The 21004-nt window shown below is 42.7% G+C and overlaps 1 protein-coding gene across 5 annotated transcripts in view; it reads right to left on the bottom strand.

Annotated features, from left to right (window-relative positions):
* myo18ab (myosin XVIIIA b) overlaps positions 1-21004 on the bottom strand; it is a 137143-nt gene that overhangs the window by 98400 nt on the left and 17739 nt on the right. The window contains exon 1 of one of the 5 annotated variants that reach the window (XM_071905460.2): positions 4068-4181. The exons of the other annotated variants lie outside the window; for them this stretch is intronic. Coding sequence (XP_071761561.1) covers positions 4068-4088 — 21 coding nt within the window. The 5' untranslated portion in view covers positions 4089-4181. Of the gene's footprint in view, positions 1-4067; positions 4182-21004 lie in introns of those variants that run through there. 5 annotated transcript variants of the gene reach the window in all.

The raw sequence follows: 21004 nt of genomic DNA on the forward strand, positions 1-21004 counted from the left end.
CGGACGGATGGAGAGACAGATGCACAGAGATGACAATCTTCACACTACAGGTAGAAACCGTTGGTTCTTCAATGTAGGCAGAACCACTTGTCGATGACAGAGAGATGAACGAAGTCTAGGACAGAGAGAGGGGGATGTAGGAGGGATAGGAGATTATAGCAAGATTCTAGAAAGCAAAACAAACAAAACAGACACACAAAAAACAAGTGAAATCTTCAAATACAAAGAGCCTGGAAAGCAAGGCTTCAAAGATAATCACCTGAGAAAACTAAAATCTAAAGGATAACCGTCTTAAAAACCTTGTCGATATGGTAAACAAAGTTATAGGCGTACTGTCCTCAACCTTTTAAACATGTCCTCGGTATATTTTGAAAAGCGAGAACTAAATGCCAAGTGACATAAGAATGTAATACAGGAAGCAAGTTTATGAATCTCATCAGGCCAATTTGTACACCAAATAGGATGAAGCTGGTCTCTACCCTTAGTCATATCCAGGCCTGGTGCTCTTTGGCTGGGTAAGATGAGCACCAACAGCCCTGATCCCTTTCCAGAACATGTTTTACTGGGTGTCGGACAATGTCCAGGCCTGGCTCGACCGTGGGAGGTGTTGAGTTTGAGTGTGTGTGTGTGTGTGTGTGTGTGTGTGTGTGTGTGTGTGTGTGTTTGTTATCAGTGGGCATTGAACTAGGGCACTGACTAACGGGCTTATTTTTGGACGAGACACTGGAACTGCGGGGCTTTGGGCCAACACTGCCTGTTTAGTCCCTGAGAGAAAGTCTGTGAAAACTAGGCCAATGAGACCCACATATACAAACACATAGGAAGATATATTTTTCATACTGATCTTGGTTTGAATACGTCAAAATCTGATACCAATTACCAGAAAAAACTTTTTCAGTACCTCCCCGGAGTACGTTGAATGAAAACACATTTCATTATGCGATAGAGTAAAATATATTTTCGGAGCATCATTTGGAGTCGTCGTTTGTTTTTCTAGATAGAATAAGAACTTGCTCAACTTATTTTACTCACACAAATGCCCATAAGCAAAGTCTAAAAGAGAACTGGCCCCAATCTAAGAATCCGACATTTTGATTTTCAATACTTTCCTAGCCTAAAAATCAATACTGAAACCATCATGAGTATGGTAACCGTCGTTGCCATACTCATTTTTTTTGCTACCATTTTAATATCAAGTCATGCACACATACACACAAACACAAATAGAAGACCCTAGAAAAAATGGTAACATGTACAGTCAGTCTGGAACCTCAACAACTGCATTCAAGCACACACACACACATAGCAGACCTGGATATAGCATGGTGACAGCAAATGTTGCTCAGTCACTAATTTGGGGAGCTGGTGTGTTACTGGAGAGTGCCAGTAGAACAGACCTCAACTTACTTGATTGACTCACTAAGCAACACAACATTTTAGAAAGAACAAGCTACCCAAAGATAGAATTCCTATTGTACGAGACAGTTAAGTCCAAATTTAACATGAAAACTCTCCCAAAGCTGGAAACCAGAGAACCAAGACTCTGAGACAGAGACAGAGACATTTCTGAAGCTTCTCTACACAATAAATGAAAGGCGGTCTTTGTCAACTCAGGGAAAAAGTTTTTTCAAGCTTTCACACTTAGAGGAGCTTTATTTCACAGGAGTATTAACACTTCTAATTCGGTAAATGTGCCCACATCACCAGAAAAGCACCTTGGGTATTGCCAATGTGTGTATTCTATTTATTGTCGATGTAGCAGCTCTGGAAAAAATATCTTGTCTCTTTGTGTTTCTAGTTTTGAGAGAAATTAATTCATATACACAAATCTGTTTTAAAGCATCCAGGAAAAGTGTGTAAATTCTGTCTTCTGAGGGTGAACTTTGACTTCAATACACCAAATGACAAAAGGCCCAGCATTCGGACAGAAAACCAGCTTCCAGCCCTGTTTGCTGACCATCTATGATTACAATTCTTTCTAGAAACTGCCATACATGCTGGCCTCCATTTCCATCACTAATAAAACTGCCTGTGTTTATATAGATTGTAATCTGCCCCAGGGGGGATACAGCTGCCTATTATTTCTCATGTTGGCTCACAGTAATCTACATTTGATGTTTTGAATGAAATCCTAGTGGGAGGGGAGGGGAGACAACGGCAGTTCGCATCTCTAATCCTCACAGTCTACCGCACAAAAGGGAAGTCTGCTCGCACATGGCGTCTCACTCAGGAAACAGGCAGCTGCTTCTTGCTACACTAATGTTGACAGTCAACTGGCTAATTCAGGGAATCTGAGTGAATTTTACAAAAAGTAAATTCAATCACAATTAAAAGAAAAACATGATGATGACAAATCAAAGTGTCAAAACTCACTTCTCAAAGTCAGTATAGCACTCTTTCATCAAAGTTTCTTAACTGGTGACACAACATTACTAAAACAGCATTGAAACCTCAATACAAATTAAACTTTCCATCATGGCAGAGGCCCACACAAGAGCTTCCATGCGTCCATATAGCCTATACAGCTTATTCACGCCGGCCAAACTTTCTTTCCACACACTTCTACTTTTCAAATTCTGGCACTCTTACCCGAAAACATACAGAGTGGAAAAAAGGGGAACCGAGCTGTCAAGATGAACGCTGCTATCGTAGCAACCTCAGTTGGAAAACCATTGAAGCTGGCCCCTTCGCTGTGGTCAGCGCTAAAAATAGTGGTACCGGCTGTGGAGCCTCGAGGGCCGCACGCTTTTCATAGATTTTTCCGCTGAGGGAACTTGTGCTTCTCCCCCCAAAAAACCCTGCGCCAAAGGTTACTCCCAAATGCTTCTGTACCTGTTAAGTGAGTTAATGAAGTAGTTCCGAAACTCCCATGTCCAAGTTATTCCGCAGAAGTCGGGCCAACGTGTAGGAGAAGCTGACAGAGTCGCTAGAGACTCCTATCGCACACAGTGGAGTGTGAATAAGCGAGGAGAGGGAGAGCGCCCTGATAGGCCGGCTATTCCTGACAGTGGACAGACAGAGATGTGGGGACAGCTGTTGTCATACGAGGGTCCCGAGCCAGGCTAAAAATAGGAGCCTCGACTCCCCAGCTCAGCCGGGCCTGCCACACGCTCCCCCACCCCCAAGAATTCAACCAGCAGCCCCTCTACATCTCCACATATCCCCCTGCAGTTGCTCCGTCACCTCAGCTGCTTCTGTGTGTGTGTGTGTGTGTGTGTGTAAAGGTAACAAAGGGTGGAAGTGATGAATTCCATTTACTCTTGTTACAAAAATAGTAGCTGAGAGAGTAGAGTAGCTGTTTGTGTACTTGTGCTTTTTTGATGTCAGTAATATTAAGTCAGTAATGTTTTGACTGAACTACTCTACTTCCTTGCATTTTAAATATGTACAAATGCAGTAAGCATTGCATCAGAAACTGCTCAGTGATAAATGACATCTGCATCAAAGCTGCACTAGCATGTGGAGGAAACATTAGCTAACTGTCACATTAAATGCTCAAATGTATCTAGGATAGCTACCCAGGCTAGCTTTATTAGCATCCATCCAGCTACACTATTATTGGTTTGTTAGCCTGGTTGTTGTCTAGCTAGCTGGATAGCTAATAGCAAAACAAACATCAATGTAGTAACATTACTCAATAATGAGGAGTCATTTCCATTTTTTTCTTAACCACAGTCTGAGTAATGACATGAATTTCAAAGTTTTACTTTTACAATGCTCAACATAGTCTATTAAACAATTTCACCTATTGAGCTTTCTTGTCCTTTTTACATTGAGGGAAAAGTTCCAATGTCCAAAAGATCTAAAGTAAAAATGTTTCTAAATGAGCAAACTTTTACTTTAAGTAGTACCTTAAGTAGATTTGTACACCAATAATTTGACGTCTGCTTTCAGCAAAGTAACAGCACTTCTACTTGAGATTAATATTTTTGTACTCTTTCCAGCTGACTGCAGAATATGTTACTGTTAAGCGTTGTCGTGACACAGCTGTGCATGTTTCAGGATGCATGTTGAAACTAGACTTAAGCTGGAGATCTCTCCAATCTAGGGTTTTGCTAGTAACATACCTGACCAAAGGGTCCAATCATTTTGTAGTGGTTAAGACCCCCGTACCACCACCGTAGGAAGATCGAATCCCGCCAGAACCTTCTCTCACCGTCTCAACTCTGTATCCACTCAGCTTTCCCAACGTCTGTCTCAATAAACAAAGTGCATTGCCCACTCTCCTTTAGAAATGTTGTTTTAGATGTGAAATTTGCTGTATGACCGCATTTGACTGTGCTGAAAACGGCATTGTTTTTCCTGCGTGAACATCCTAGGTGTGGCAAAAAGAAAGAAGCCGAAGCATATAAAAGGAAGGTGACGAAGAGAAAAACAGAAGCGCAGTGAAAGCGTGCTACAGGAAATAGTGCATGGGCTTGACTCTTGCCTCACATTTTACTAAATGACTAACTTTTGACTTGACAAATCCTGTGATGCTGCCACTCAAATTATTAGCCAATGCTGAAGCTGACTAAAAACCTATTAGCCTAGTATATCCATCTATTAGTAAATGGAGAATATGTAATTTGACTAGGCTATATGCATCTTCCCACATACATGCTACTGTAGAATACAAGGCACAGTTTTACACTTGCAATAGAGAGGTAACGCACACCAAAAATTGTTGAGAGCTGCTGATCACTGGAAGTAGACCTGAGAAAACAAGAAAAAGCTCCATAGAAAATATTCTTTATTTCATGCTGTTTTGGCCCTGCAGCCTTCTTCAAGATCAAGAGTAAAAAACAAACAGGCACTGTTAAACTATATAGACGAACAACACCTGATGGTAATCCTACAATCAAGCTCAACCATTCAGAGTAGAGTAAGAACATCAGGAGGCCCAAGGCCATCTCGATCTTGAAGAAGGCCGCAGGGCCGAAACGTCATCAAATAAAGAATATTTTTTATGGAGCTAGAGAGTGCAACATACTTTGTGTTCTTTTCTATAGTTTTACATTTGTCCAAATAATGAAGAACGTAACAAAAGAAATATCTAAGTTATATGTTGATTTCACTTTTGCTGTTGCAGCCTCTAGACTGGAACAAACTTCCTCAAAGTGTCAGCTCAACAGAATCCAAAGCTGTTTTTTTTAAAATCGATTAAAGACCCACTCTCTGGCCTTTCAGTGTGACTGATGTGTTCTACCGGCTTTTTTGAAATGTAATTGGTCTTCTTTGTATCTGACTGCATCCTTCACCTTGTGAAGGGCTCTGTAACAAAGTGTTTTGTGTTTGAGGTGCTATATAAATAAAGCTGACTTTACTTTCTCTTCCTCCAGAAACTCAACAGTGAGTTTCTCAAGGCAACAAGTAGATCCTCTGACACTCTGTCATCACTTAAGCCAGTTAAATTCTCCATAATATCATCCACAATAAAGGCATTACAATATCCACCCACACCCACATGAGAACACATGTCCCCAGGCAGCACATGTCAACAGTCTACTCTATTAGTTTCCCACCATCTCACACCGCTAGAGGCCGTCGCTCCCTCTCCCACCACAGCTCAACACCCTCACCTCGCTTTTTTGGCCACAAGATGGAGCCAGAGGACTGGGGAAAGATCTACATAAAGAGCAAGGAGCTTTGTGGATCCCTGCAACGACACAAAGCCTCCATTATTTACCAATGCGGGCTGGCTGCCATCGCATTCTAGAGAGGGAACACCAAAGCGATTCAGATAATGTGCGACCAAAACCGAGCTGTAAAGTGAATGGACTGAAGTGACGGCGCCGCTCCAACTGGAAGGAGGAGAGGGTTAAGGGGGGGGGAGGGGGGCGGCTGCAGGCGGGGTTGCCTTGGGAAATAGAAACTAGCTTGAAGAAGAGGGTGTGGTAGAATGAAGGGGCGAGAGAGGAAATGTGGTGATGTAGCGCCGGGTTCACGAGTGGAATTAAGCAGAATGAATGGTGAGGGCCTGCGTGTCACGTGTACACGCGTGTGTATGGGCCAGCCCTGCCTATTCACGCAGGTTACAGAAGGAATGCAAGGTATGAAGGGTTGAATCAGCTGGGAATGTTGTGCTGCCTCGGAAAAACACACAGGACCTTGTGACGTCCCACTTGAAAGCTTGAATGGCATCGAACCCGCAGAGAGCAGCTAATGGTTTTCTCATATAAAGACGTGGGAAGTGTCCTGGTTCCAGTCTAGCACCGCTGGCCTCTCTCAGACGAGACCCGGTGGACAGGATGGAGACAGAAGAAGCTCCCTGTGGACTTCAAAGCCCCCCGAGAGTCAGTAAATTCCCCTGTCAGCAGTCTACCTCCCACCTGACAAGCTGCTGGATGCATGCAAACGTGTGTTAATGGAGAGCAGATGTACGTATGTGTGCCAGTAGGTCGGTCAGTGTGTCTGTGGGTTGGTACGTCAGTCGATATGTCGTCCGTCGGTCAGTATGACTGCATGTCTGTCGGTAGGTTGGTTTGTTGGTCAAAATGTCAGTGGCAGAGACCGAAATTACCATCTGCCAAGCATCTCATGTCAAATTAGAATTAGTTAAAATGTGTCTGGCAGATAAATCAATGATAAAAATAGCCATTGGTGATATACCTTACATTTTGTTGTTTGGTGCTGAATTTTTCTTATGTATGAACACATTCAAAATTCAATACCTTGTGAAAAACATGAAAAATATATTCCCAAATGGTTGCGATTTGTTCTTCCTCTTCCAGTAAAAACATTAATTCAACATTGATTCTACCTGTTTGCCTTACAAGTTATTGAAGGAGGAAAGTCAAGCTAACTTTACTCTGGTCACATACAAGCCAGAGCTGAAACGCGACAAGTTCACGCCCGTTCTGTGAGGGTTGTTGAAAGGCATTCTGGGAAATATAGGAAATCAAACTCTGAAGCAGAAGTAGATGAGGCAGGTTGAGGGAAAATGGGTTCACCAAAAACAAGAGAGTCGTGTCCTCGAAAGCATTACTCTACAGTCCGTCTGCTTCAGGCTAGATATTCGGGGAGAGATCCAAACACTAATGTGACAGAATTCAATACATTTCCTCAATGACATGCGACATTGTCCTAATGCACCCAGTGGAAAGCTCAGCAGATGGTGACAGTATTAATGTGTTGTAGTACTAACAGTATTAACACACACACACACACACACACACACACACACACACACACAATAAAGCTAAACGACGGTGGATTAGACCACAATCCATTCATTTTTTTTCCTACTGGGGGGCTTATTTAATTTTCCATTTCCATGTTGACTGAATTAAACATGGAGTTTGTCCAGGACACACTGATTCAATCCCTGAACTGACTGGCATTTTAATCACAATGAGGGCAGCTCTGTAGATGGAAAAGCACAGTAGATGTACTCTAGGGTAAGATATTTACCCTGGAGTAGATAACCAAGATGGATTTTATTTAAATTGTAATACCCCATCATATAAACAGAGTAACAATCAGACATTTTTGACTGTTTCAGAGTGCGAACTGTTGTTTTCTGATCAAAAAAACGCTCCATTTCTCTCGCCCAGAACACACTGGAAAGACACGCCCAGTTATAGGCTCCCACAAGTCACCTACGGTGGCCCCTGGGGGACAGTAGTCGCATTCACACGCAAATAAACTCAAAGAAGAAAATGTAAACAGAGTGAAATACAACAAAAAGGTACTCTTAAGTATCGGGAACATTTTTCCCATCTCATTTTCAATTTAATAAGCATTTTATGACCTTTCTTATGGGCCTTTCTTCACATAAAGGGGGGTCAAAATCATCGCACTGAAAATATGGATTCTATGCTTTTTAAAGCCCAACAGCAGATCTACAACTCCTTATAAATGTTGAAATGGTTGAAATGAAATTGTACTAAGAATGTGGAACTTAATTAGTCATAGGAGGTTGAGTCCAGGATAGGAACAAAACTGGTGCTCACACATTACCACAGCGTCACTCACACAAACAGTGCTGCTATTGCCATGGCTACAGCTCTCAGGTTACTATAATTGAGGTCCATGTAGGGCCAAAACAATGCAACCAGCTACTAGAAGCCAATAGCAAGACCACATCATTTCAAATGTTATCTCCTTTACTATTCATGTGGCTAACCACTTCCCATATTGCCTGATAAAACAGGCTACTGTAAAAAAAACATAATGCCTCTCACATCAACCACTGGCAACAACACTGAAAAGATAGGCCTTCTTCCATCACAGGATACAAGAGGACACTGCGCATCCCTGCATCAGAAATTGAAGCAGATACAGCATATATTGGGTCTATTCATGAGGAGCATAAATTAAAAGTTAAGGTCATATCCATGGTGCAAGTGCAAAGCTAGTATTCTGCTGTGCGGGTTTATGTCATGTTATGACAATTTTGCAATGCAATTCTTTGCATTAAATAGTCAAATTTAAAAATATTGAATATAAACAAGCACAGAATAATAGCAAACAGCAGCTTCAATAAAAAAATATCAGTAATGGGGGAAAAGAGTTTCAGGTTCAACTTCACCTTCATCCCTTCAATCATCTTTATTGGCTTACGCATTTTGGAGCAAGTTTCTTCGTCCTGGCACGTTTGAGATCAAGTTGGTGTTCTAAACCTTTTCTTCCCCCAGTGCTATTAGTTTTAGTTCCCTGGACTGACAAACTGTTCAGTAGCCCTATTGAGAAGTATGGCTGAAGCGCCAGCCGCTCACTATAAACAAAAATGTCAATATGGGCCTTCAAAAACCCGTATCAGTCTTCCCACATCACCGAACTCAAGCTACCGCTGTCAAATAAAAGCCTGGATGGAACCTATTGGGAAACTATAATTAACACAAGAAGTGGCATGCCACATGCGCAACATTACATACACATCAGGTTCAGTGGGCGAAGGTGTGTACCATGTAAACTGGGTTCGAATCCGACCCAGGACCTTTGTCGCATGTCATCCCCCTCTCTCCCAGTCTTTCCTGTCTTCCTCTACCTTGAACTGTCTAATAAAAATGCCAAAAAATGAGTTTAGAAAGACGGTAAGGGGAAGGAGGCAGATGGTGTGTGTGTGTGTGTGTGTGTGTGTGTGTGTGTGTGTGTGTGTGTGTGATTGTGCTGAGACTGCGGCCATGCCTGAGCGAGCCCCTCCATGTCTCTGCTGCAGGGTGGCAGATCTGGATCTAGGTCACGGCTACACAGACAAGGGGCGTGCGTGTCTGTGTGTACATGTACACATGTGACGGCAACAGACAGACAGGGTGAAGGCTCTTAACCCATCAGTGTGAACGCTCAAAACACGCCTCATTTGAGACGGCATGTGCAAACAGGCACACACACAGAGGTCTCAGAGTCGGGGCAGAGCAGAGGAAGCTGCTCTGTCAGCACCCAGCAGTCGTGACATCATGTTGTCTCAGTTTCGTCTTCTTCTCATTGAGATGAGCAGCATTTCATACAATTGCAAGGAAAAAGCAAACAGCTTTTCTTAGCTTTCTACTTATGGATCTGGGTTTCAGGGAAATGCATGAACTTCAGTGGAGGACTCCGCCTCATGAGGCAAGACAAGAACTTGCATGATATGTACACGTCAACATCACTGCAATCTTATGGAGAATGTTTGTGGCTGATGGGTTGTGTTGACTCTGTGGAATGCCTTAAGCCATATAGGGAGGGCGCTTCTCTCCAGGAGACTCCAGGAGGAGACTCCAGGAGGAGACTCTTCGTACGCTGCAAATAAGTCCTCCTAACTGCCACAAACCCAGACCCATGCAAACTGATTCAATACCTTTATATAGGCAACCAGAGTTTCCCATACATAAGCTCATCTGTGGTGCACCGTCACAATATCGGCAAGCCACCACAAAATCAAAAGTTGGCCAATTTATAGGAATTTGATCGATCTCTAACACTGTGCCTAATGTGCACATCATGTCATGTTTGTCATTTGGCCATGCACAGACCAGTAGAATTGCACTCAATCCAACAGAGAGAGAGAGATAACATGAGTGCAGTGCAGAGATTCAATGCATAATGCCCCTGATCACCAGCTGGATTCCACTGGACACACCACTCTCACTGTAGGTAAGAACAAGTAATTAATCCTTAACCACCGCCACAAGTAAATTGTCAACCTATGGGAAACACTGAGGCAACTGATACAGCTGTGACCAGCTGCTACGAGAAGGACTTACTGAATCTCAATCACATGCAGATGTGCCAAAGGAAGCCACTGAACAAGAAACACTCTTCTCTCACAACAAGACAAGCTCTTCTCCACCCTCTCCCTCCACCCCCTCCTCCCCACTACACAGCCATCAACTCCACAATCACTTCTTGTTCTCCCTAGCAGGCTAATTCTATATGGCTGCAGTAATCTCTGTGGAATGCGTGGGCAGGAGAAAACATGGACGATGCTCTTTACACAACTCCCAAGATTTAGGTTTGGCCCCTGACCTCACATGCTGGGTCAAAGGTCAGGGGGCGGGCTACAGTGCACAGCGCAGTGACAGCCTCAAAAGCCAATCAGAGGCTCGCGGCCACGAGGTTTGGATGTGATTGACTAAAAATCTGTGTGACACATGAGAGTAGCTGAATGCACTGTGTGCCTGAATTGATTGTATTACTGATTGGGGCGGTGAGGGTTGATAAATTAGCATCAATAGACATTAGGATGCTTTTAGGGTAGCTTCTGCACATGTCAACTTCCATAATGGATGCAGGCTTGTCAGGTTCTATTTAACATGCTTAATCAAACAATTGAAGAAGGCTGCGCAGCAACTGATAATGTAAAAAGAAAGAAAATGTCCCTCCAAATGGGTCAAAAATGTAATAAAACTACAATGTAATGAAGTCCTGGATAATGTAATAACATCACATTATTGCATTAACTGTCTTGACTTAAGCGACATTATTATTACATCATCACTTTAAAAAACATGTCACACCCCTTAATGTAATAATGTGATGTTACTTCATTATACAGCAACCTATTACGTTAACAGGTTACATTTTTAACCCATCTAGAAGTTATTCTATCATCTGGTAGTTATTATGTTATTAGTTGCTACAGGCTTACATGAACACAAAGTGATGAAAGTTTATGTAGACACCCAGACACACATCAACACACAGCAGTACTAATGTAGTGAATAATGAGCCCAGTGCGCAGCCTGTTCTCTCTGGTTGACAGAAGCCCCAGGCCTTAGGTCAACTGAGGGATAGCAGATAACGCACACTGCCATTCACTGGCCTATTTGTTCACATTGTTCACAACGGTGCTGCAGATAAGCCGACTGGCGCTGGACATGTGCTGTATGGTCTTTGAGCTGAGGGTGTATACTGTATGTGTGCTAGTATCTGAGGGAGTGACTGGGTTGTGTGCGAGTGTCACATTAAGCTGGCAGTGTACTTGCTGCAGAAACTCATTTCGCCTGGTTTGTATTCATTCGGATTCGTTTGTGGAGAAAACAAAGCGCCTTAGTGGCTTCGTACTTTGCAGAACAGACTTTGGGAACAGGCTTGCTGGCTGAACTAGCCGAGTTCTTCACACACACAGCCTCCACTGTGTGGCCATCTGCAATAAAAAAAATATCACGCGACTGGTTGTATTTCCTTGTGGAAAAGCGCCTCCATTTCCCTTCCTGTTTCAGTGCCTTTGTTTACATCTCTGTGCCAACATCTAACACTCACCTCTTCAAAATGAATGTAGTGTTTCCCATACAACGTCAATATTTGGGTGGGCCGCCCAGGTAAAATGACAGCCTGCTGAAGCAGTTTTTGTTTTGGATTAATTTCAGTGCCGTGATGCATGAGGCTGGGAATTCTCACAGATGTAGTTGTCAAACAATCAAGGTTTAATGCTGCCAAGCGCCGGAAGCATGTTAGTGAGCTATAATGACATAATTCATTGCACCTATGATGCAGCGTATCTCTGCTCCTTCGAGCGACAGAGTGTCTGTGCTGCCACAAGCCTGAATGGAGAGACAGAAATGTTACTGGGCTTGCTAAATGAAACGTCACACTGTATACATCAATCTTCTCACTGCACATCAATCACAACCAAGGCAATCCTGCAAAAGCCAGCCCTCTCCTTCAATGGCGTGCTTTTGTTTACCAAAAGTAGCTGACCAAAAACACACACAAATTACAAAACCTTACACAGAAGCCCAAACAATTAACTCCTCAATGTCAGAGGTACTTTCCAAGTCATGGGTAGACCGGCTGGGTCAAGCATGTTTATCTACAGCGTCAAATCGTCCAGAACTGCTGGAACAGTAAATAGTTGTGTGATCCCTGGACCTCTACTCTATGTTACTCACTAGACTTAAATAATACCACAACTGGAAAGTGCTGCAGAGGTGTCTAGTTAGCAAGTGGCCACTAAAGGACGATCACTTCTAAGAAGCAAGGTTGTCTATGTGCACACTAGGGAGACCAATGTATTGATTTTTCCTGTAAATCAGTCTTTTATTAAAATGGGATCTGGTCCAGTCCACCTCGGATATGATGGATATGATGTAATTTGATTGATTACATATGTATTGTAGAATTGACCACTACACTGATCGTCTATGGGAAGCCGAAATTGATTCTAATGGGAAATTCTGATCCAATTCCACACAGGTTTGCAGTTTGAGTGTCCCATGATGGTCTAAATGTTGTTTCAGAAGCTTTCCCACCCTGACAAGAATACAATTCTGGGGGAAACACTGAACACTTGTAATTTTGGGGGGATTTTGTTGGCATGAAAAAGGATACATTTGAAGACAATAAGAGAATATTGGCACAAAACATTGGATATTGGCAACTTCAATCCAAAAACATCTGAATCGGCCTTCAAAAGCCCATATCGATCAGACAAATATCACTGATCAACATTTTGCTCAAGACAACATTGCTGAATGAGACCCAGGTTTGCTGATAAGCCATACTGGTCAAACCTTAGTGCATATCATGGAAGGTGCACATGTATGTGTGAGTGTACTTGCTCCTCGACTGTATAATTTCCTCCTAAATTAAACTAAAGACCTCAATAGTAAAATAACATCCTTCCAAATGCCCCAAGGGGAGCGCAAATGGGAGTTCCTGTACTCTCCGCCCCTCCTAGCTTTGAAGTCGCCATGGTCAGGCTAGACTGGTTGGACAGACTCTGGAGACAGGAAGTGGAAGCGCCAGACCTCCTACAACTGCAGGTGGGGTGGGGGGGTGGGGCGGGGACACAGTCACTTCCTCTTCCTGGCTTTTGGTGGCCTGAGATGGTCATGTTGATCATCAGATGTGTCCCTCCAGTTTCTAGCAGTTTTTTAAACCCGTACAGGCACCCTCAGATCAGTAAAGAGGATTGCATTAATGTTTCTATTGTTTCTATTGTGAAGAGTGTCATAGATTTAGATGGTTTATCATCTCATTACAACTGCTTTAGTGGCCCTTGCTCCATGCTCAGCCAGTTCTCAGTAGGTTGAGAGGGTGTGGTCTTGTACACATGCTTAACACTATAGTACAACCGGAGCTTTTTTGGGGAACAAATATCCAGACTACAGGTCACCTCATTAACTATGCATACTGGTGACCAATCAAAGCATTCATTAAAAAATATATATATATTGGTCTAACCTTAAAAGACCTCTTGATATCAAGCTGTGACAACTGGTGCTTTAAATCCGCATCTCGTTAATAACAAAACCCTTTCTACTATGAGCCGACATCAGACAACTGACCCTCCTTCAGAACTGACTGACAGTTTGCTCCCCAAATCACATTGCAGGGAGACAAGAGGCGTGTTACCATGGAAACAGCTCATCAGTAGCCTGGTTCTGCGGTAAAGGCACTTTGCTCTCACTATGCTGCTGTGTCATTGTGCTCAATAGGGAGGGGAGGGAGAGAGCTGACAGTGTGGTTTCGAGCCAGCAGTGGTCAGTGCTCAGACGGGCCAAACAAGTTGTGGCATCTGACCGAGGCAGTGACAGTGACACTGTGTTACTGCAGCAATGCCCTATTTCTCTCTCCCTCTGCCAGGAAATAGTGCCTCCCGCTTTCCACTTGAAAGTGAGATGTGTAGCATTTTAAACTTTAAATGTCTCAGGCAAAGCTAACTGGGAGTGTCTTGAAACTCCAAAAGTGAATTTTAGCCAGAAATCTCAGCACTTGGCTAAGAAATCGTTAAGTCATTGGTATTAATCAGGTAAGGAAGCAAAAGGGTTTATGGGAAATGTGGTTTTGCGTTTGACAAACACTGGCGATGACAATACCACTGGTGTGAGAAAGAGGCTACCAGTTGTCTCCACCATGGTCTTCTTTGTTATTGATAATTACACCAAGGTACCACAATTAATTGGACAATGTTATATTGGTGTTTAAAAATGCTACACATAGCACCTTTAACATATTAGCTCATTACATTATATTCATTCATTTCCTATTCATGTAATGGTTTAACCTTTCCTCATTATGTTCCCCTCTGACACTGAAGCCAGGCGACTCATTCTAATTTCGCTGAGTGCATCTGCTCATATCTCCGACCCTCCCTTCTTCCTCAACTCTTTGTCTCTCTGACAAGACTGTCCTTCACCAGCCTCTCCATTATTCATTCGGCCCGCAGCATCTCTGTAAATAATTCAGTTAGCGTAAGGAAGAGGACGGCCGAGTCACCGAGCCGAGCTACAGCAGCGGCGATGAACTCGCCATGCCGCTGCCTCCTTAGCCGCTATATAAAGCAACGCAGTGGCGCACCAGTGAGCAGCCTGCATGAACAATGCGCCAAGGACCAGGAAGGTGGGAGGGAGATGGGCAGATCAATTTTCAGTCAAACAAGGCAACAGTAAACATTTCCCCCCCCTCTGGACTAATCGGTACCAAATATGTCACCTTGTGGTTGTTTACTGTGTGGGACAGGAAGAACTGGAAAGGACTTGTTATTCAGTGGACTGGACCTTTTGAAATGGACGTATTTATTTAATCATTCACATCATCATTCATAATAGGTGAGCTGATATGATGTGAACGCACTAAAAGGACAAAAAAAAAAGGAAGATGAGGTCAAATAGTGCCTGAGAAAAGCTCAGATGCAAGGGCCAAGTGGCACTGAAAGCTAAGCTCTAGGGTTTGTGAGGGTGGAAATAGGTTAATAAAATTCATCAGAATGTCCTCTACCTTTTGTTAGTCTTTTGAACCCACATTGGCTATCATGTGTAACATAGCATGGTGCTAACAGTCTATTCCCAGGTGTCAGTGTTGGCTGCAGTGCCCACTCTCACCAGTGGTAAAGAACAATGGAGGAGTTGAGGACTGCAAAATAAGTGGTATGAGCGGATGGACAAATGAACAGTGCTGTTCGTACTTCTACAGTACACACACACATACACACAGGCACTGAAAACAAGTGTGAGAAACACATGCACAAACACAGACAAGCGCTCTCTCACATACATACAAGTTCCCTCCCAGCCAAGCATCAGTCCTCACCATAGAAGCACCGACGTTTGTTTTAGGGCAGCCTTGTCCATCTAGGAGACTAGCTGTTTAAGAATATCTGTCCCGGTCCAGACATGTTATTTATGAGTTGTGACACTACCGAAGATTATAACTCAGGGTTTTGACGGCTCAGACACTGAGAAGGGGCAATTATGGGACTCAAGTTCAGACTGATGCAGAAACAAAATGCAGAGAGAGTTGATTTCAGATACAACGGTGACTAATGCTTTTTGAGCCTGGGACAAGCAGAGAGCTGAAAAGTTACGTCAAACGGCTACCGAAACAATCAACAACATGATAAAGGAATTACTATAAACATGTTGTTACCATCATTTCACCATGCTCTAAAAAGATTAAAAGCTGGACTTCTTGCTGTAAAAAACTGCTATCAAACGTGCATTATTTCTAGGCTGCTACTGTGCAGATGGCACAAAGCATTAATCCTGACTGCTTACTGTACAGTAATTTGCCACTGTCACCACTTGGATCTCAAGTACTGTCAATCATTACCTTACAACTGACCCCAGAGGAGATTTTCATCATGTCCTAGTGCACAAATCAACACATTGCAGAACAGCGCTGACAGATGTAGGACAACCTGCCGCCAGCAGCAGTCAGTTAAGTGATCATCATTAGCGTTCAACTGATATGGGGTTTTGAAGGCCGATATTACTATGTGTATTACTATGTATTCTGTGTTTCCCAGAGAATTGTATTCTTGTCAGGGTGGAAAAGCCTCTGAAATGGCATTTAGACCATCATGGGGCACAAAAACTCTCCACTTAAAGTACATTTATGCATAAAGAAATCTGCGATCAAGCAAACTGCATCGTGTCCATCATATTAGAGGCTGACTGATCAATGATTTTTAATAATAGACCAATATTGTCTCCATATATCAGTTGAACTCTAATGTGCAGTCCCCACTGAGCGGCATCTTTCTGGATGGGGCATAACTAACTCAACATTCAAAACACCTTTCTGCATTTTGTCGGTATCAACACAGCCTGTGTTTACCCCAGTGTCTCTTCCAGTTCATTTAACTCTACCTCCCTCTCATGGTGCCAGCGGTGGCTAATCCCCCTCTGTGGAAAGGCGTGGGGATTACCTCCCAGCATGACTGCCAGATCAGCCTGACTGGAACATCTGGTAGAAGACTAAGATGCGGCTACTTAGTTATGGGAGGCTTATGGAGGACTGAGCAGGAAGCGAATAAGTAGGGAAGAGGATTTAAAAAAAAAAAAAGGACTGGTGTTAGGTTAACTCTCTTGGGTTGCACATTAAACACATCAGGCTCGGATCTTCTTAGATAGCACAGTGTGCGTGATGGGTGGCGGATGAGTATCAAGAGGTTCTGGATTGTGGAGGCAGGGTTTGAAATTCACACCCATCCAAGTGCCAAATGCCGGTAAAATTTGCCCTTGGTTATTTCTCTGTGGCGAGTCACTTCATGATGAATTAAAAACTTGATCTATTGTATAATTGAGGAAGTCTGAAGTTCTGTTTTTGTCTTTTTATTGAATCTTTAGCACAGTACCTGATTCTTTATGTGAAATTGCATTGAAAATGGGTAGGGTAACATACAGTATTTCTAATGAAGGTATTTCTTGTTTTGGCCAGTAAAAAATGTTCTTGGCAGCCCTTGGCAGGTGAGCTAAATGTTCATTTCAGACACTGTGTGTAGGTGATTTTGTGTGTGTGTGTGTGTGTGTGTGTGTGTAGGTGTGCGTCTTCCACCAATTGTGTGCCACTGTGACTCAATCCCATTGCGCACTCCCTGTCTTATCACATTCCTATCTCTAGCCGTGTCTGTCCTGTCCTGACTGGTCTCTGAACACTCACACCAGGGACGTGCAGAGCCTCTGTCAGGGGCAGGGGCTCAAAGGACAAAAGGGGCACCTGTAGCGCTCATGTGGGGTGGGGGTGGAATGTCTATAGATAAACTACAATGCATGACTTGGTTGTATTTGCCTGTGCTGTTACCAGCCTAGTGATGTCATCGATATTGAGGTAGCGACGTTAAAAGGCGCGCCGAGCTGGTCAATATCAAACTTCAAACTGATTTCACCCCGCTTTAGGAATCGCGGTCACAGATTACATAATAAAGAAAAACAAACTGCTGTATTAAGTAAAGAGATAATTCAAAACATGGCAAATCAAGCATTGGCTTTTATTGTATATGCACTGGGAAAAAAAGAACAATAAACTTACATTTGTCACGCAATCAACAAAATCCTATGTGGGGCAGGATTGTCAACAGTCATAATAAGTATGTTAAAATTGAATATCATATCACCGAAAAGGGGCACTTTAGCCAATGAGGGCTTAAGTCTATAACCCACACACTATGGGATTATGGAAACACTGGGATAAACAAGGCCTTTCAATGCCCTTTTGTCATCTGAACCGCCGTGAACCATCATCAAAAGTAATACCATGATTTACAATGCAAACACCCTAAACAAAACAGAGGCAAAAACAGTCGCACAGCTTTAGCCTATGTACTCTGCTGCCACGACATAAAACTCACTGTCAAATCTTTTAATGTTGAAAGAGCTGGTGAGTTTAAACAGATAACAACTCAACAAGGAGCTGTCTTTAAATAGCCTATTTATTTGAATATTTAAATATGTCTAAATATTTTTAGTCATGATTTTAAATAGGTTTGGATCCTGTGAACCTGCTGGTTTGACAGTGGACTAGTGGCCATTGGAGTAGTTATAAAGATTTCACTTGTTCTCTCTATGTGATTTCCATTGTATATTGATTTTATTTTTGACTTTATTCTGCCTTCATACATTGTTGGTCTGCAACTTTTCTGTTTGTCGTCATGCTCCTTTTTCACCAGTTCTCTTGAAAAAGAGATTCTTAATCTCAATGGGTCTAACCTGGTTAAGTAAAGGTTAAATAAATAAAACAGGGCATTCAATAAGGGCTGCATTAAAAGCCTAAGGCCAAACAGAAATCATTGTGTTAGTACATTACAGTATGTGGATACAGTAAAAATCAGAGGAATCCAGATGTAATATTTCACTGCAACCACAATAGCTATATAAGGGATCATCGAGAGAGTGGAGGGAAAGTCAGTGGAGCTTCGCCTGGAGACAAAGACATTCCATCCTTTTCAGGAAACTGTTTCTATTTCCAGATACTTAAGTTAGATGGAATTACACCGTTTGAGCACTGAGGGGGTTTTGTTAACAGGAATCAGGCTGGACTGAGTGTGAGTTGTACGGACGGGTGTGCATGCTTGTTTACGTGTGTGACTCACTATCTGTAGCCAGGAGATATGCCATTTCACCCCACACACACAGAAATAAACATACCTCACATAGAATTAATGTTAATTTAAGTCCTAAGTTTTGTCACGAGAAACAAGATGGGATACACTTGTAATACCTAAGATGCAAATCAGTTTCTAAGGTGGTATGTAATGAGGCATCTACTTCAATGTGTTGAGCAGGATGGGATCTGTCTGCCCCATCAGCCACTTTGGTACATGACAAACTGCAAGTTAGTCATGTGAGAGTTCTTAGCTATGCAAAAATGGACAAGCCAGTGAATAGGCTGGATAACAATCTGTCACAAGGAAGAGATGCTTTGGTAACATATGTCTTGAATAACATGTGTTGTTTTAGCTCTGTCCAAGCAGAGGTCCATGAGTGGCCAAAAGGCAAAGCTACATCACTGCTTGGTCTCAAGACAGGGGGATCAGTATAGACTACAGAATACAGTATGAGCAAAATATGCATGGCTCCCCTGGGGGTTTTCAATGGACATCTGGGTATTGAGTTGAGAAGGGATAAAGGGGATAAAGGTCATGCAGGGCTGTAGGACTTTGGTCTGGTCTCAGGACCACTTCTCAAATGTCTTGGAATTAACTTACTTGTCTTGGACTTGTCTCGGGCTCAGACACTACTGGATTGGGGTAATGTAAACTAGATGTAGACAGTAGTGAATGGGTTATAAACTCCAATTGACATTGGTATTCTCCTTTAAGCAATATTTTTACATTTGGAGAGAAATATACACTGTTTATTACCTATTTTGGTAATAAAAACTAGTTTTGCTCTGGTCTCAGTCTTGACTTGGCCTCGACCGCCTTTGGACCTGGTTGGAACTCGAACTCGACTAGACCTGGTCTTGGAATTGACTTGGACTCGAGACTAAGGTGGTCTTCACTACAGCCCTGGGCTCAGTCAAGGTTTTCATGTCACAATAATGAGGGCTGTGTACAGCAACAACACCAATTGGCTTTCTACTGCAATTGTTTTTTCTTTTTCCATTTAGTCTGAGAACGTGGCACTAGGATAATTGGTGAGAATGAAGAGAATCCGTTGTGTGTGCGTGTGTGTGGTGATTTTCTCAAGAAACTGATAAAGGCGCATCCAGACAAGAGCGAATTTATTCTGTCATGCGCCGTGGGCCATGAGGGCATAGATTACTCCGTCTTCCTCTCCTCCCTCCTCCCCTCTCTGATTGAAATCTCCATAAGTGAGAAACCAGGAGGTGGAAAGGAAGAGGAAGCGGACGTCAACATCAACACAGGATGGTGGCGAACGTTCAGACACACAATAAAAAAAAATGGCATAAGGGATCGGTTTGACTGGGAGTTTTGTATTGTCTTCTTTATGGGCTAAAGAGCATTGGCAGGAGAGTGAACTGTTCCTAGATCTGCACCTAAGCAATGGAATACTAGTACAAATCTTGGTTTGTCGGTTCACTTGGGCGAGCAGTAAACCACAGATCTCCAGCAAGAGGGAATGTGAACTAGGGCTGTCAACAAATATTCTAAATTCGATTATATAATCGAATTGTAAAAAAAAACAGACATTTGATTGTGAAAATTAATATTCGATTGTGAAAAAAAAAAAAAGCAGCACTACCGCGGCTGTCTGCCTCGCGAGTTCTCGCGTGGGCCTGGGCCGCTGCACTGAATGCACTGCATGACAGACAGAAGTCACACAACGTCACTTTCATTGATTGAAAATGAAATGTAGGTCAAGCTGAAACGAGCGAATAATTCAACAACAACCGTGTGGTAATGATGGCAGAGAGTTCACAACCCCCTCCGAGCAATCTAAAAAGCCCTGTTTGGAAATACTTCGGAGGGCAAAATTGTGGAACCTCGAGATAAAGTTGTATCAAATTGTTTATTTAAACCAGTATGAATATTACCTAACCTGTATAAAAATTAGGCTATCGAATAACATATCAATTACGAATCATTCATTTGATCTCGCTCCGAGACAGCGCGTTCTCAGTTCTCACTCTAGCACCAAGCACGCCGCAGAGAGAGAGAGAGAGAGAGAGAGAGAGAGAGAGAGAGAGAGAGAGAGAGAGAGGTCTACGGTCTTTAAATGAAGTTTTACGGTATAGGACATTATTTTATTTGTTTATTTTGTAATGTGTAGGTATGTAGATCTTTTAAAAGACATGTTTATGTTGAAATAAATATACCTATACAAGTAGTTATGTCTCTCGTTGTATTGGTTTGCCCTCTTATGGATATAATGCGCAAAAATAGATATTCGAATGGTTCGAACCTATGTGTTTGTTT

This window comes from Centroberyx gerrardi, chromosome 6 (genome assembly GCF_048128805.1).
Source record: "Centroberyx gerrardi isolate f3 chromosome 6, fCenGer3.hap1.cur.20231027, whole genome shotgun sequence".
NCBI classification, from domain to species: Eukaryota; Metazoa; Chordata; class Actinopteri; order Beryciformes; family Berycidae; genus Centroberyx; species Centroberyx gerrardi.